This window comes from Octodon degus, unplaced genomic scaffold (genome assembly GCF_000260255.1).
Source record: "Octodon degus isolate 3935 unplaced genomic scaffold, OctDeg1.0 scaffold00147, whole genome shotgun sequence".
NCBI classification, from domain to species: Eukaryota; Metazoa; Chordata; class Mammalia; order Rodentia; family Octodontidae; genus Octodon; species Octodon degus.
The window spans coordinates 4,167,762-4,180,282 of NW_004524723.1; the positions used below are offsets into that span (position 1 = coordinate 4,167,762).

Below are 12,521 nucleotides of genomic sequence, written 5' to 3' on the forward strand. Positions count from 1 at the left end.
TTTTTTTCCCGTGGAAACGGCTTTATTTCAGGAGCTGAAGAACAATGCATGAAAGCTGCATGACCCAGGGCTACAAGGAGACGTGAGGCTTTGGGAGAGGGCTGCTGCGCAGGTGTCTCCCCTGGAACTGCAGAGCATTCCAGCAATGCGAGAGGCTCCAAAGCTTCTCAGTGGCATCTCTTTCTGCCACTTCACTATGTAAAGGGGAGACCGCCTCTGCCAGGGCATCTCTTCTGTGGTGTGACTTGCAGCCATCTGCTCCCTGCACAGTGCCCACAGAGCAGACGCATCTTCACTGCTGTGATGCAGCGCACGTGTAGGGCACCATTCACTTTAGCCAGATCCACTTGTCACCCACCTCGGCGTTGTACCCTGGGGCATATCTGCGTCCTGGCAGCTCTCTGAATTTGTGGAAGACCCGGTCAGTTTGGTGAGCTCCAACTGTAATTTCTGGGAGATACACAGGGATAGTAGTGAAATTCAGCACTTCCAACTTATCTTGAACCAGCATCCGCAGTTTGTGAAGGCTATGGTCATCCTGCTTCAGCCAGGGTCCTTTGTCATATTTGAGGTATTCAATGTCCTCTACCACCTTTACTGCATCTCAGATGTCCCTTGCACTGTATATCAAAACCTCACATTTCTCACTCATCTCAGGGAGAAAGGTCTTCTTATAGGCATTCTCGATGTCCTGGAGATAGGCAGAGGTGACCTTCATTTCATGTGGGTCGCCCTTCTCCTGGATTCGCTGCTGGACCTCCGGCACAGGTATATCAATATAGACCACCACATGGGGAGGCAGGTACTCCGGGGCAGTGAGTTTCTTCACCTCATTATAGTGGTCCACACACTGCTTCCGAATGTAGCCCTGGTTATACATTGCCTCCAGGAAGACAAAATCGCTGTAGATGGAGCGCTCCAAGACCACACCTTGTCCCGTGCTCAGCAGGTGCTCCAGGGCATCTGCATACTGCACGAGGCGATTGCAGTACAGCCAAGACTGCAAGCGGTAGCTGTTGCCATCATTGCTGTGCGGGTTATCATAAAACTTCTCCAGACTACAACTGCCAGTGAGCTCCTCATCCAAGGGTTTCCCATCTCCTGAGATGCTGGATATGTAATGGACCCCTGCTTCTGGAAAGTGCTTCAGGCCTAAACTCTCTGCTATTGTTTTTGCGACCCTGCCCTTCCCAGTACATAAGTTGCCGTCTACAGTTATCACTTTGCTTCCTTTTGTCAGTTTTCTGGACGCCTTGTCACCAAGAAGGTTCGCCAAAGCCCCATATCGCAGCTTGGTCTGTACGCTGGTATGAATTTGTCCCATGCTCTGGGCACCGGCCACGAGGCTGCCCACAGACAAGCAGGCCGGCGCCAGGGTCAGGAGCCTCAAGGCCATGGCTGCGCCGTCCACTCAGCCTCAAGGACCCGAGGGGACGTGCCGCGGCGGGTCCTCTCCTGCCAAAAAATGGGATTATTATACTTACTGTTCTATATTTTGATTTTCTTAGATGTGCCACATGGAAATGTCTTGATGACCAGAAAGTGATCCAGGGGGGCAGGGAGATAGAAAAAGTAAAACAGAAAGTGATCTAATATTCTTTTCCTTCTTCTGGCCATAAATTTATTCAACAGGAAATGTTCTCCAACTTTACTGACATGGTTGACTACAGCCGTGGCTAAATCTGCCTCTCAACTGGAATTTAGTTGCTGACCTGGCTGCAGCCTTGGCATTGTTAGCACCAGGGGCCAAGTGCTCCATCTGTAGGTATCTCTGCGGGCTTTCCCTCTTGCTAGTCTTGCACGTCTCTCACACTCCAGACCTTGGGCCGAGGTCTGTAGGTCTCAAGACAGCTGCAGCTCAAGGTGGTAGGCACAGTTGCAAGAGGCAGGTGGAAGTAATCGTAGAGATACCAGATACCCTCACAGGCAGGGTACCAGTAGGTATGTCTCCAGGCAAAGTGTTCCTCCACGTAGCTTGCCTTCATGATGTGAAGGCTGGGTGCATTCCTGTCTGCCAGCTCTGTGTGGTTGGGCATGTAGCCGTCCTTCTTGGCTACCATTACTCCTTCCTCCAAAGGGAGTTTGTAAATGGCAATCCAGTACTTCTCGGGCATCAACAATATGGCAGCTGTAGGGTTTGAGACCATGGCTGGAAAAAATAATTTATTCTCTTCAGTGACTAGTATATCATGACATGGAGTTATGATGCAGAGTTTTACTTAACCATTTTGTTTAGCTATAAACAATGGAAAGTAGTTTAGTGGTAAAGGATTGAATGTAGGGAAGTTAGGACTTGTAAAACTGTTAAAGGAGCCCACATAACAGGTTCTGGGCTGAGCCTCCAGATATCATGAACACAACAATCCTATGAAGGCTGCTTCCCAAGGAACCTGCTACCTCTGTCACCCTGCAAGGTGCTGTCTCAGCTGCTAGCTCCAGAATTGCACAACCTGACCTGTAACTTGGCGATAAGGAAGCAACACCAGAATTTGTCCAGCCTGTACTAGTATATTTGGGCTTTTTGTTTTTCTTTTTGTATTTTAGGGAAGGGTCTACAGGGTGTGCAGGGTCTCAGTACTAGATCAGCCTTGTAGCGATCCACCTGTTTACAGCCTCCCAAGAGCTGGGATTACAGGCGGGTGCCACTATACCCAGTCTCAATTGCTGTCTCAGCACGCCCTGGGTTAGGGCCAGCACAGCAGGCCTGGGGATCAAACTTCAGGTCCCTGCACCTGCTTGCACTTTAATCCACTGAGCTATTTGGCTGGCTCTTGTACTAGTATATTTGATTGGGAAATTAAATCCCAATCTAGAACCCCAGCTTCCAGGGGACTTGCAAATAGTCTTCTTTGTGTTACTAGGAACCGTTGGATTCATTTTTCATGATCTCTTCTTGTTTCTAAGGAGTTTCTCATTAACTGACAGCAGCCCCATCTTCTAGTTCTGAGACTCCTCACATTGGTCACTTCTACTGCCTATACTTTCAATAGGACTTTTTTCTCCTCCATTTCCACTTGGAGTGCTTTTATAAATTCTATTTTTTTCTATGTTAATTATGCATGTTTTACATCATTTTGTTTAGCTCTTCTGTCTTTTTATTAGTGTTTCTTAGACTTACTAATGATTTTGCTTCATTGACCTAATATCTTATTATTTACATCTTCTGTGAACATACCAACTGCCTTCATGAAATGTTTTCTCCCCTGATACCATTTGAATAATTAGGATATGAGGCTTTTAGTTTCCTCCCCTTTACTGCCCCATGTCTGCTTTGAGGGACTTGGCAGATTTATGGCTTGTCTTCTTAGTTTTTATTTTTGTTTGATTGTTTTATATTGAAATTTGTGGGTTTATTGTAGTGGAAAGTTTTATTAATCTAAGATTAATTAGAATTAGTGAAAAATCACAAGTTAGCATAAATGACATTTAAAAGAAACCTGTTTATTGAAATCATAGCTTAAAATGTTCCAAATAAGATAAAAAAAATTCACAGAGGTATCAAAAAAGAACTTGTTCCAGGATTTTGATACATCCTAATCAAAATCCTGGAAGTCCAACACAAGAACTAAATTTCAAAAGCAGTTAGAGAAGAGCAACAAATCACTTAGGAAAATCCACTAGAATTACTGCAGACATTTCAACACAAACTTTAAAGGCTAGGAAAGCTGGAGTGAAGTATTTGAAGCCCTGAAACATTTTCAACTTTAGGCTGACATATCCTGCAAAACTATCTTTAAACATTGGTGGAGAAATAAAATACTTTCATGATAAATAGCACCCAAAGAAATTCATGACCACCAAACCAGCACTTCAAAAAATTGTCAAGGATAGCCTAAGAAGAGACAATGAAGCTAACAATACAAAATATCTAATAAGAATGAATACAACAGGTGGGCTGAGCAGTTAAACAGACGGAAAAGATAAGAGGAAAGTAAGTCAATGACAGGAATAAGTCAATCCTATCAGTAATAACTCTCAATGTGAATGGTCTCAGTTGCTCAAAAGACTGGCAGAATGGATCAAGAAACAAAATACAGCAGTGTGCTAGATATGAGAAAAAAATTTTAACCCCAAAAGAAACTTACAGACTAAAAATCAAAGGACAAAAAATAACATTCCAGGGATGGGGAGATAGCTCAGTGGTATAAGCACCTGCCTGGCAAGCGCAAGAACTAGAGTTGATCCCCCATACTTCATGCCTTGCTGGTCCTGCCCTGGGTGTGCTGAGTTGGCCACTGAAATCTGGTGTGGTGGTGCATGCCTGTAATTCCAATGCTGGGGAGGCTAAAACAGGAGGGTCAGTATGAGTCTGAGCTGTATAGTGAGACATTGTACCAAATAAATAAATTAATTAAAGATTGAAATAATAATAATAATAGTAATAGTAATAATAAATGAAACAGGAAATCAAAAAAGCAAGTATACCTGTCTTATAGTCAGATAAAGTGGACTTTAAGCTAAAGCTGATTAAAAGAGGCAGAGAAAGTCCCTGCACATTGATTAAGGAAACAATCCAACAAGAAGTGGTAACAATTATTAACATATATGCACTGAAAAGAAAACCTACACAATTAAAAACCATTTTTGCATGTGATTCCTCAAACAGAGGATACATATCTGGAAATATAAAGAACTAAAAAAAAATTAGAACCCCTTGAAATAAAAAGACCCAATCAAAAAATGAAACAGGTAATCATGGCTCTCCTCATGATAATTTGCCCTGCTTTCTCCAGGGTGTTTTTTTTTTTTTTTTTATCTTGCTTCTCTCTTTCTTTCTTTCTTTCTTTCTTTCTTTCTTTCTTTCTTTCTTTCTTTCTTTCTTTCTTTCTCTCATATGAGGAATTGAACTCATGACCTTGCATTTGCCAGGTAGGCACTGTGCCACTCAGCTATTTCCCCTGCCCCTGCATCTTCTCCTTTTACTCAGTCCAAGCTTACTCTGCAGAACCAGTTTCTCTTTCACTTTTATCATTTCATATAAACTTTGCTATTGCTAAAAAAAATGGGCAAAAGAAATGAATAGACATACAGAAGAGGTATAAATGGCGAATAAATACATGAACCAATGTTTGACATCACTGGCTATTAGAGAAATGCAAACTTAAACAACACTGAGATTCCATCTCACCCCAGAAAGAATGGTTATCATCAAGAAAATCAACTATTAACAAGTGCTGGTGAGTCTGTGGGGAAAAAAGGAACCCTTCTCCACTGTTGGTGAGAGTGTAGATTGGTACAATCACTAGGGATATCAATATGGGAATTCCTCAAAAACCTAAACTGGAAATTCTACGTGACCCAATTTTTCCCCAAAAATCTTCCTCAAAGAGTTAAAGACATCATATTATAGTTATACCCATGTTCACAGTAGCAATACAGGATAGCCAAATCTTGGAAGTGGCCTGTGTGTCTATCACCAAATGAAGGAATAAAGAGAATGTGCTATTTACCCAGAATAGAGTACTAGCCTGCCAAAGAGAAAGATGAACTTGAGTCACCGTAGCAGAATAGATGTAACTTCAGATTGTATTTAGTGAAATAAACATACAAGCATAAATATTGTATGGCTGTCTGTTTGGAGGGGGTGCCTAAGGGTTTGAGAGGGCATGAAGTATCTACAGATGATTAGAAGTAGTATACAGGAGGAAATCACTTATATTCCTAGTTTTTCATTTAAACTATTATTGTTGTTTTCCCAAACTATTTAAAATAGTGGACTTAGATGTTCTACAAAGTCTTTTTCTTTCTTTCTTTTTTGTTTTTGTGGAACTGGGGATGGAACTCAGCCTCTTGCGCTTGCCAGGGAAGCGCTTATTCTACTGAGCCATTTCCCTGGCCCCCCATCTACAAAGTCTTACACATCAGCCCAACACATGAAATAGAGAAAAGCAGAGCTACTCTGAATGAGGAAGGGGTAGGAAACATGAGTCCTGGTCATGGTCTCTACTCTACCCATCCCAGTCTTCCCCATGTACTCCTGGGGTTAGAAGCCTTCAAAGATGTTCAGAGCAAGCAGGAAACAAAATATAAGGCAAGCCAAAAACCAAAGCTTCAGGACAAACCAAATGGTTGATCTAGAAGATCTCAGCCCTATTCTATACTCCTTCCACACAAGGAACACCAGGGAGGCATATATGACTTACCCATATCCTCCACTTCCCTATTTGCAAAGAAAGGTTTTCTTGAAGGTGATAGCAGCAGGCTATGGGTTCTCGTGAGTTTACAGAATATGTGTAAATCAGAGATCTTACTTGTTACATATCCTGTTTGAGCTATACAACAGGTAGATCTTTCAGCCACGGTTTACATGTGATCGTTTTGTCCTTAAGTGTGGGCTTTGCTGTGCTACTAGTTACCCGAGCATGAACTTTGCTGTCCTATGCTAGTTTTAATGTAGGTATGTTCCACATCCCTGAGAGATTCTCAACACAACAGAAAGAACAGATGTTAGAGGAACCTGCAGAGTTGGAAGATGCTTGAGAAAAAATTCCATAGTGTGAATCTTCAGGCTCTGAAACTATTGCCCCATAGTTCTGCTGGTGTCTTCATTTTGCAGATTAGAAAACTGGGAAAAGAGGAAGAAAGAAAGAGGGAGAGGGGAGGAGGAGGGGGAAAGGGAAGGGGAAGGAGGGAGAGACAGACAGAGAGGGAGAGCGAGAGAGAGGGAAGGAGAGACAGATGGGGAGAGGGAGAGAGAAAGGGTGAGAGAAAGAGAAAGAGAGGGAGACAGAGGGACAGGGAGAGGGAGGGAGGGAGGGAGAGAGAAAGGGTAAAGAGACAGAAAGGGGACAGAGAGGGAGAGGAGGAGAAAGAGGAGAAGGAGGAGGGAGGGAGGCAGAGAGGGAGGGAGGGAGAGAGAGAGAGAGAGAGAGAGAGAGAGAGAGAGAGAGAGAGAGAACCAATGTCTCACAGATTCATAAAAGTAGCTTTTGAAACTGGATCTATAACTCAGGTATTGCATTCCACTGATCTTTTCCATTTCAAAACCTAACCAAGATTATGTTTCTAAGAATAGATTCAAAATGGAATCTTCCTTGAAGAGAAATGGCTCTGGTTAGCCAAAGAGTTGGATGAAAAGTCCCAGAATCTGTCTTTTCTATTTCTGCAGCACTGCCCTCCTCCCCCCACGCAGATATAGATCCCTCCCGGTGATGTAGATTTAGATCTCATTTGCTCTTCAAGATTTAATGGTAGCGGGCCGGGGAGGTGGCTCAGTGGAATAAGTGCTTCCCTGGCAAGTGCAAGGATCTGAGTTCAATCCCCGGTTCCGGAAAAAAAAAAAAAAAGATTTAATGGTAGCATGGGTGGTGGCCCTCGACTATGACCCTAGTACTTTCGGAGACTGAGGCAGGAAGATCGAAAATTGGAATAACGCTAGGTTAACTGAATGAAATTCTGTCTAAAACAAAACAAACAACCCAAACCCGAACAGAGGTTCAGTGGTAGAACACCCCTGGATTCAGTTGCCAGTAAGGAAAAGAAAAAGGTAATTGAATGTTAGGCACTGTTGTGAGCATTACCTGCCCTTTCAGCCTAGAGATAAAAATATCTCTCCAGAGACGTTGAATACCTTATTCAAAATTGTGCAGGTACGGTAAGATGCCAGAGGAAATGTCTTGTCCAGAACCTGCATTTTAAAGGTCTGTGTTGTCCTGTTGATATAACTTTGTTTTGTTTTGTTTGTTTTTATTTACTGAACAAAACTGCATGTAACATTTCTAACTTTGAAAGTGAGCAAGTCGTTTACGATCTTTTGTTTAGAAAACCAAAACCTTACCCGTTTGGGGGAGACTCACTCCGCCCGTTATTGTTTTTGATAAGCGTTATCCAAGAGAAAGAGAATTATTGTTAAGGTTTCCACTGCACTTTTCCCAGCGTGCGGTCCTGCACCGCTCGGAGTTGGGGTGGGGTGGTGCAGTCCCAGCATCTCAGACCCACGTGGCTGGTTGCCCGGCGGCGAGCGAGCGAGAACTAGCACTGCCCAGAGCCGGGATACTCGGCTCGCAACTTTCCTGCTCAGAGCGGAGGGCGTGGCAGTAGGGCGCGGGGCCACTCCCGGAGCGCCATGCAAATGATATGCAAATCAGCGCGTGCGGCTTGCAGCGGCAGTTGGAGTTCGGACCCCTAACACCGCGGCGCTCTCCCTCGCTCCCACTCGCGCCTCTGCTCGCGCTCGCCCGGCTCGCGGGGGCCTCCCTGCCCGCCCGTCTCCGCCCGCCCTCCGGCTCCCGGCGCCGCTGGTCCGCAGCCCGAGCCCTCGAGCGCAGAGTCCTAGTCCCGGCCGCTGCCTGGCCCGCGGGCCGCTGCGCTGCCGCGCGGTGAGTGAGCACGCCCCACGCTTTGTCCTCCAGGCCACTGAGGGTCCTGGGGGGGCGGGGCGCCCTGTGGGAGACGAACTCGGGATTGCGGGAAGTCTGGATTTTCTCGGGAGAGTGAGAAGCGTGGGCTCTGTGACGCGGGAACCCTTGTGGGACTCATCCGAGGCGGGTGCCTTTGGCTGAGGGATGCGGTAACGCTGAAGAAGGGACGCAGGCTCTGCTCCCAGCCTCCGCCCCCTGCAGGAGAACTCCGGGCGCCACGCTGAGTGGAGGTCATCCCGTTGCGGAACACGACCCTCGACACTTGGCGCGGCGCGGTACACCTTGCTCTGGCTCGCGCGGCTCTCTGCCTCCTTTGCTTTAGCTGGGTGCGTTGTCTAGGACCCTGTTCACTGGCTACTGCGTTTGCAAAGTTTTGGGTGAACTAATTCCAAAGAGACATACGCCCTCATTTAGGGATCTAAACCCTTCAAGACACAAAGGTCTGAGTTTGTAGAGTAGTGGTGCAGATGCGAGGATGTGCTCTCGGGAAGAGTTTCCAGGCATTTTTTCAAAGTTGGGATGTGGAGGGCGCGGGGGCGGGGAGCTCTCTGTATCATGGATCTGAGGAAGAAAGACCCAGCTCCATTGATATCTACACGGGTGGAAGTGACTTTTGTGATTCAGAGAGCTCGCTGGGATGGAGTCCTGCTGGACAGTTGGTAGATGCCAGGTCACAGGGTAATGGTTTTTGCCTGCCCTCTTTCCCTCCTACCCTTTCCAGTTCTAGAGCTGCTTCTCCCTTCTCAGTGGGGCTGTGTTCTTGTCTGGCCTGCTGTAATCCTTTTGGTCCTAATGAACAGTTTGTCCCTAAGTTATTTCCACATAGGGGCTTGAGAGGACATTTAGGGGGACTTGTACACTCACTTCAGAGCATCAAATGTCCACAGTGTAGGTCTCCAGGGGAAGTGTGGATGGTGCTGGTAATTTTATGGGGATACTAAAATGCACTTTGGGTTCCAACAGAATCATTGTCGTTTCTCTCGCTTTTATTTCTGCTGTGCTATTTTTTTGTCATAAATTCTTGACCTCCATCTCTCTCCTCTGTGGTCCACTGCTTTAGTCTCTCCCTGTCTCTGGAATTGCAGGGACTGTGGAGGGTGTGGTCCTTGCACCACAGTGCTTCAGGCCATGGTGGAATGTGCTCATCCTCCTGTGCCTAGGGCGGGTTTGTTTCTTTCTCTCCAGTGCTAGGGTGGGACAGGGCAGGTAGGAGCCTAAACAAACAATTCTGAGTGGGAAATAGTTGGAGGCTGAATGCTGAGTCAAGTAGTGGGTACTTTGGAGACATGCACTGGAGCTTTTCACTAGGATGGACAGGTCTGACTCCTCTGTCACTGGTGATGTGAAAGGACACTGGTTTTCGTACACTACTAGTCATGAGCCTGGAGAACCATCCAAAGGTGAAGAATTTGCTGTTTCTTTTGTGTGGTAGTGGTAACTGGCCGGCTGAGAAGAAGGGCTGGGGGCTGGGGAGATGGCTCAGTAGAATAAGCACTTGCCTGGCAAGCGCAAGGGCCTGAATTCAATCCCTGGTTCTGCCAAAAATATAAATAAATAAATAAATAAATAAATAAATAAATAAATAAAAATTAGGGCAGCTGGGCCCTTGGAATAGGTTTGCTTTGTGTAAGGTTTGCTGAGCCCTTTGGCAGGAGACTGTTCTAGGAGCCAGGTCTTAATGATCAGGTATGGGGCAGCTTAGGCCCAGATCTCACTGAGGTCTGGGAGACCCACCTGCTGCCTAGAACACAGGAGATAGTGCAGTCTTTGCAAGCAGGAGCCCCGGTTGCCCTGTGGACAGGGAGGAGTTGAGAGAAGCCCAGTGGCCTGGATAATGCAGAGGAGGCAGAGGCCTTGAAGGGCCCAAGGTTGGGCAGATGTCCTGGGGAGGATGAGGATGTCTCCAGCCTTGGAGGCTTAGAGTGTAAATGTACTGGTGTCACTATGGACTTGCTTTCTACTGAAATGACCCTTTAACTTTTGTTCCTCAAAATGTAAGATGAGTAGCCTGGGCCTAGGATCCCAGGATTGTGGTATTCTGGAAATATTCATGAAGGCCATTTGGGAGGCCAGCTGCCTCACCCAAATGAAACCAACATACACAGTTTGGGAGATGGTGCCCTCCTAAAGGGATTGTGTCTTATCCTTTCTGCAAAAGTGGCAAAATTCAGAGAGCAGTAACCCTTTCCAGCAGAAGATATTGTCCTCATTCAGCTTGAGTGTTGGGTCATTCTCCTCTGGCCAATGGAGGGTCCCTGCAGAGCACATGAGCCTGTATGTGGACGTTTTTGCTGGATGGTCATGAGGGCAGGGAATCAAGGGACTGTGAGCAGTAATTCAGAGTGTGCATAAAGCATTGTCACAGCCATGAGCACCAAACCATTTCTTCTCTCCTCCCACCTCTTGTCCCACAGATGTGGAGAGACGAAGTGCTGGCCAGCAGCCTGCCCTGTGAGCTACACCCCTCCACCTGTAGGAGTTCTCTGCTGCTCTGCAGGCAGCTTTTCTGTTTTTCCTTCTTTAATGTTGTCTGCAGACTTTCCTGTTAGTTTGAAGCCAGCAGGTTGAGCAAATATAGCTCTCAGAACATACCAAGGTGACTGGACCTTGGCATTTGTTACCACAGGTCAGCAGGCACATCCTTTCTGCCTTAATACACGTAATTGGAATGCCAGGGCTGCAGCCCTTGTGAAATTAACTGAGGAAGCCAGCCCATTGAGCCTAGGGCACAGCAGGGCCAGCAAAAATTGTTCCATGTTTGAAGTTTGGGGACTGAGGGAAGCTGGACTTCCACATATTCAACTGACCTTCTTTTCGTTGTCCTCCTGTTCCCTGTCCTTGGGTGTCTGAGAGTGAATTCTTATGATAGGCACCCCACTAGGAAGCTCTGGGAATTTTTGTGTAGATCCAGCTTCTTGAATTTCCCAGTGGTATTCCATTCCCTACAGTTGGTACTTCTGTTCTATCCTCCTTGGAGTCTTGAGTGCTCAGCTCTCTGGGGACAGGAAATCCCTTAGGGACAAAAGGAAAAGAAGGAGAAGCTTTTATTTTCTTTCAGATATGCTTCTTGATGTTTCTTTCTGTCTCTGGAGTTTCAGATATGATTTCTTCATCCAGAACCTTATGATGCATTTCTCATAATCTTTTAGAGACCAACCACCAACAATTTCAGGCCTTCATAGATGAGGATGTGTTGATTTTAGTTCATTCTCTGGTATAAGAAAGAAAGAAAGAAAGAAAGAAAGAAAGAAAGAAAGAAAGAAAGAAAGAAAGAAAGACAGATAGATAGATAGATGTAAGGGATTTGCTATCCACTGCTCCAGGAGAAAGCAGTTTTTCCACTCAATGACGTCCTTAGAGATGTCTTCTCTAGTGTTAGGTTTAATAATTTTCTTTTTTCTCTGAGTTTTAAGCATCTTCTCAGTAAAGTACTGAGACTAATCACAGAACATATCTAGAACGGGTCTGTTCTAACCTTCTCGTTATCCAAATTTAAGTTACCATTTGGTATCTTCCTATTCTTGACAACAGAGTGATCATTTTCGGAATGGTGGTGGTTAGCCTTGTGGAAACCAGCATCCTAAGGAGATCAGCAGGCTGCTGTAGAGCATGCCTGCTGGCACACAGACCTTCTTTGCAACCTGCCCATCACTACTACCAAAAGCTAAAGCTCTGCCTTTCAGTGGCACCTTGTGGAAGATCTGATGCAGTTAGTATGATCATATCTGACTTTACCCACTGTTGTTTCAATCTGAGGTGTTCTAGGGAGTTCTTATGCTTCCTGTTGCAGTGGTGTAGGGGCTCAGTCCTCCCCTCTGGGCATCCTGATTTTCTCAGGCAGAGACAACTTGGCTTTACTTGCACATTTCTGCTCCTCAGGACCAGGCCCCACTTGCTCACGCTTGCAGTGTTAGGCCTCTCTGTGGTTCAGGTACAGTGCATACTTTGATTGCTTTTTATTAATATTAAATCATAGTCAGACTTCAGAAACCTCGTGTGGCTCCTTGCTTCTCACAGGACAACTTTAAGTCAAAGTTCAAGGAGCCCCACAATCTGATTCCAAGCCCCATCTTCGAGCTGTCACAAACTCACAACCATCTCCATCCCAGACCACTGAGCCCCTCACCTAATTTACATCTCACTCCTCCTCCTCCTCCTCCT

General features: G+C 45.8%; 1 protein-coding gene and 1 pseudogene across 1 annotated transcript; both read right to left on the minus strand.

The window, feature by feature from the left end:
- Positions 1-13: 13 nt before the first annotated feature.
- On the minus strand, positions 14-1,453 carry LOC101563866 (NADH dehydrogenase [ubiquinone] 1 alpha subcomplex subunit 10, mitochondrial-like). Its single transcript, XM_012517156.2, is given in 1 exon segment — positions 14-1,453. A coding segment is annotated over 1 exon segment (1,068 nt). The 5' UTR covers positions 1,397-1,453; the 3' UTR covers positions 14-328.
- Positions 1,454-1,648: 195 nt separating this feature from the next.
- LOC101588421 lies at positions 1,649-2,147 on the minus strand (annotated as a pseudogene).
- Positions 2,148-12,521: the final 10,374 nt, after the last annotated feature.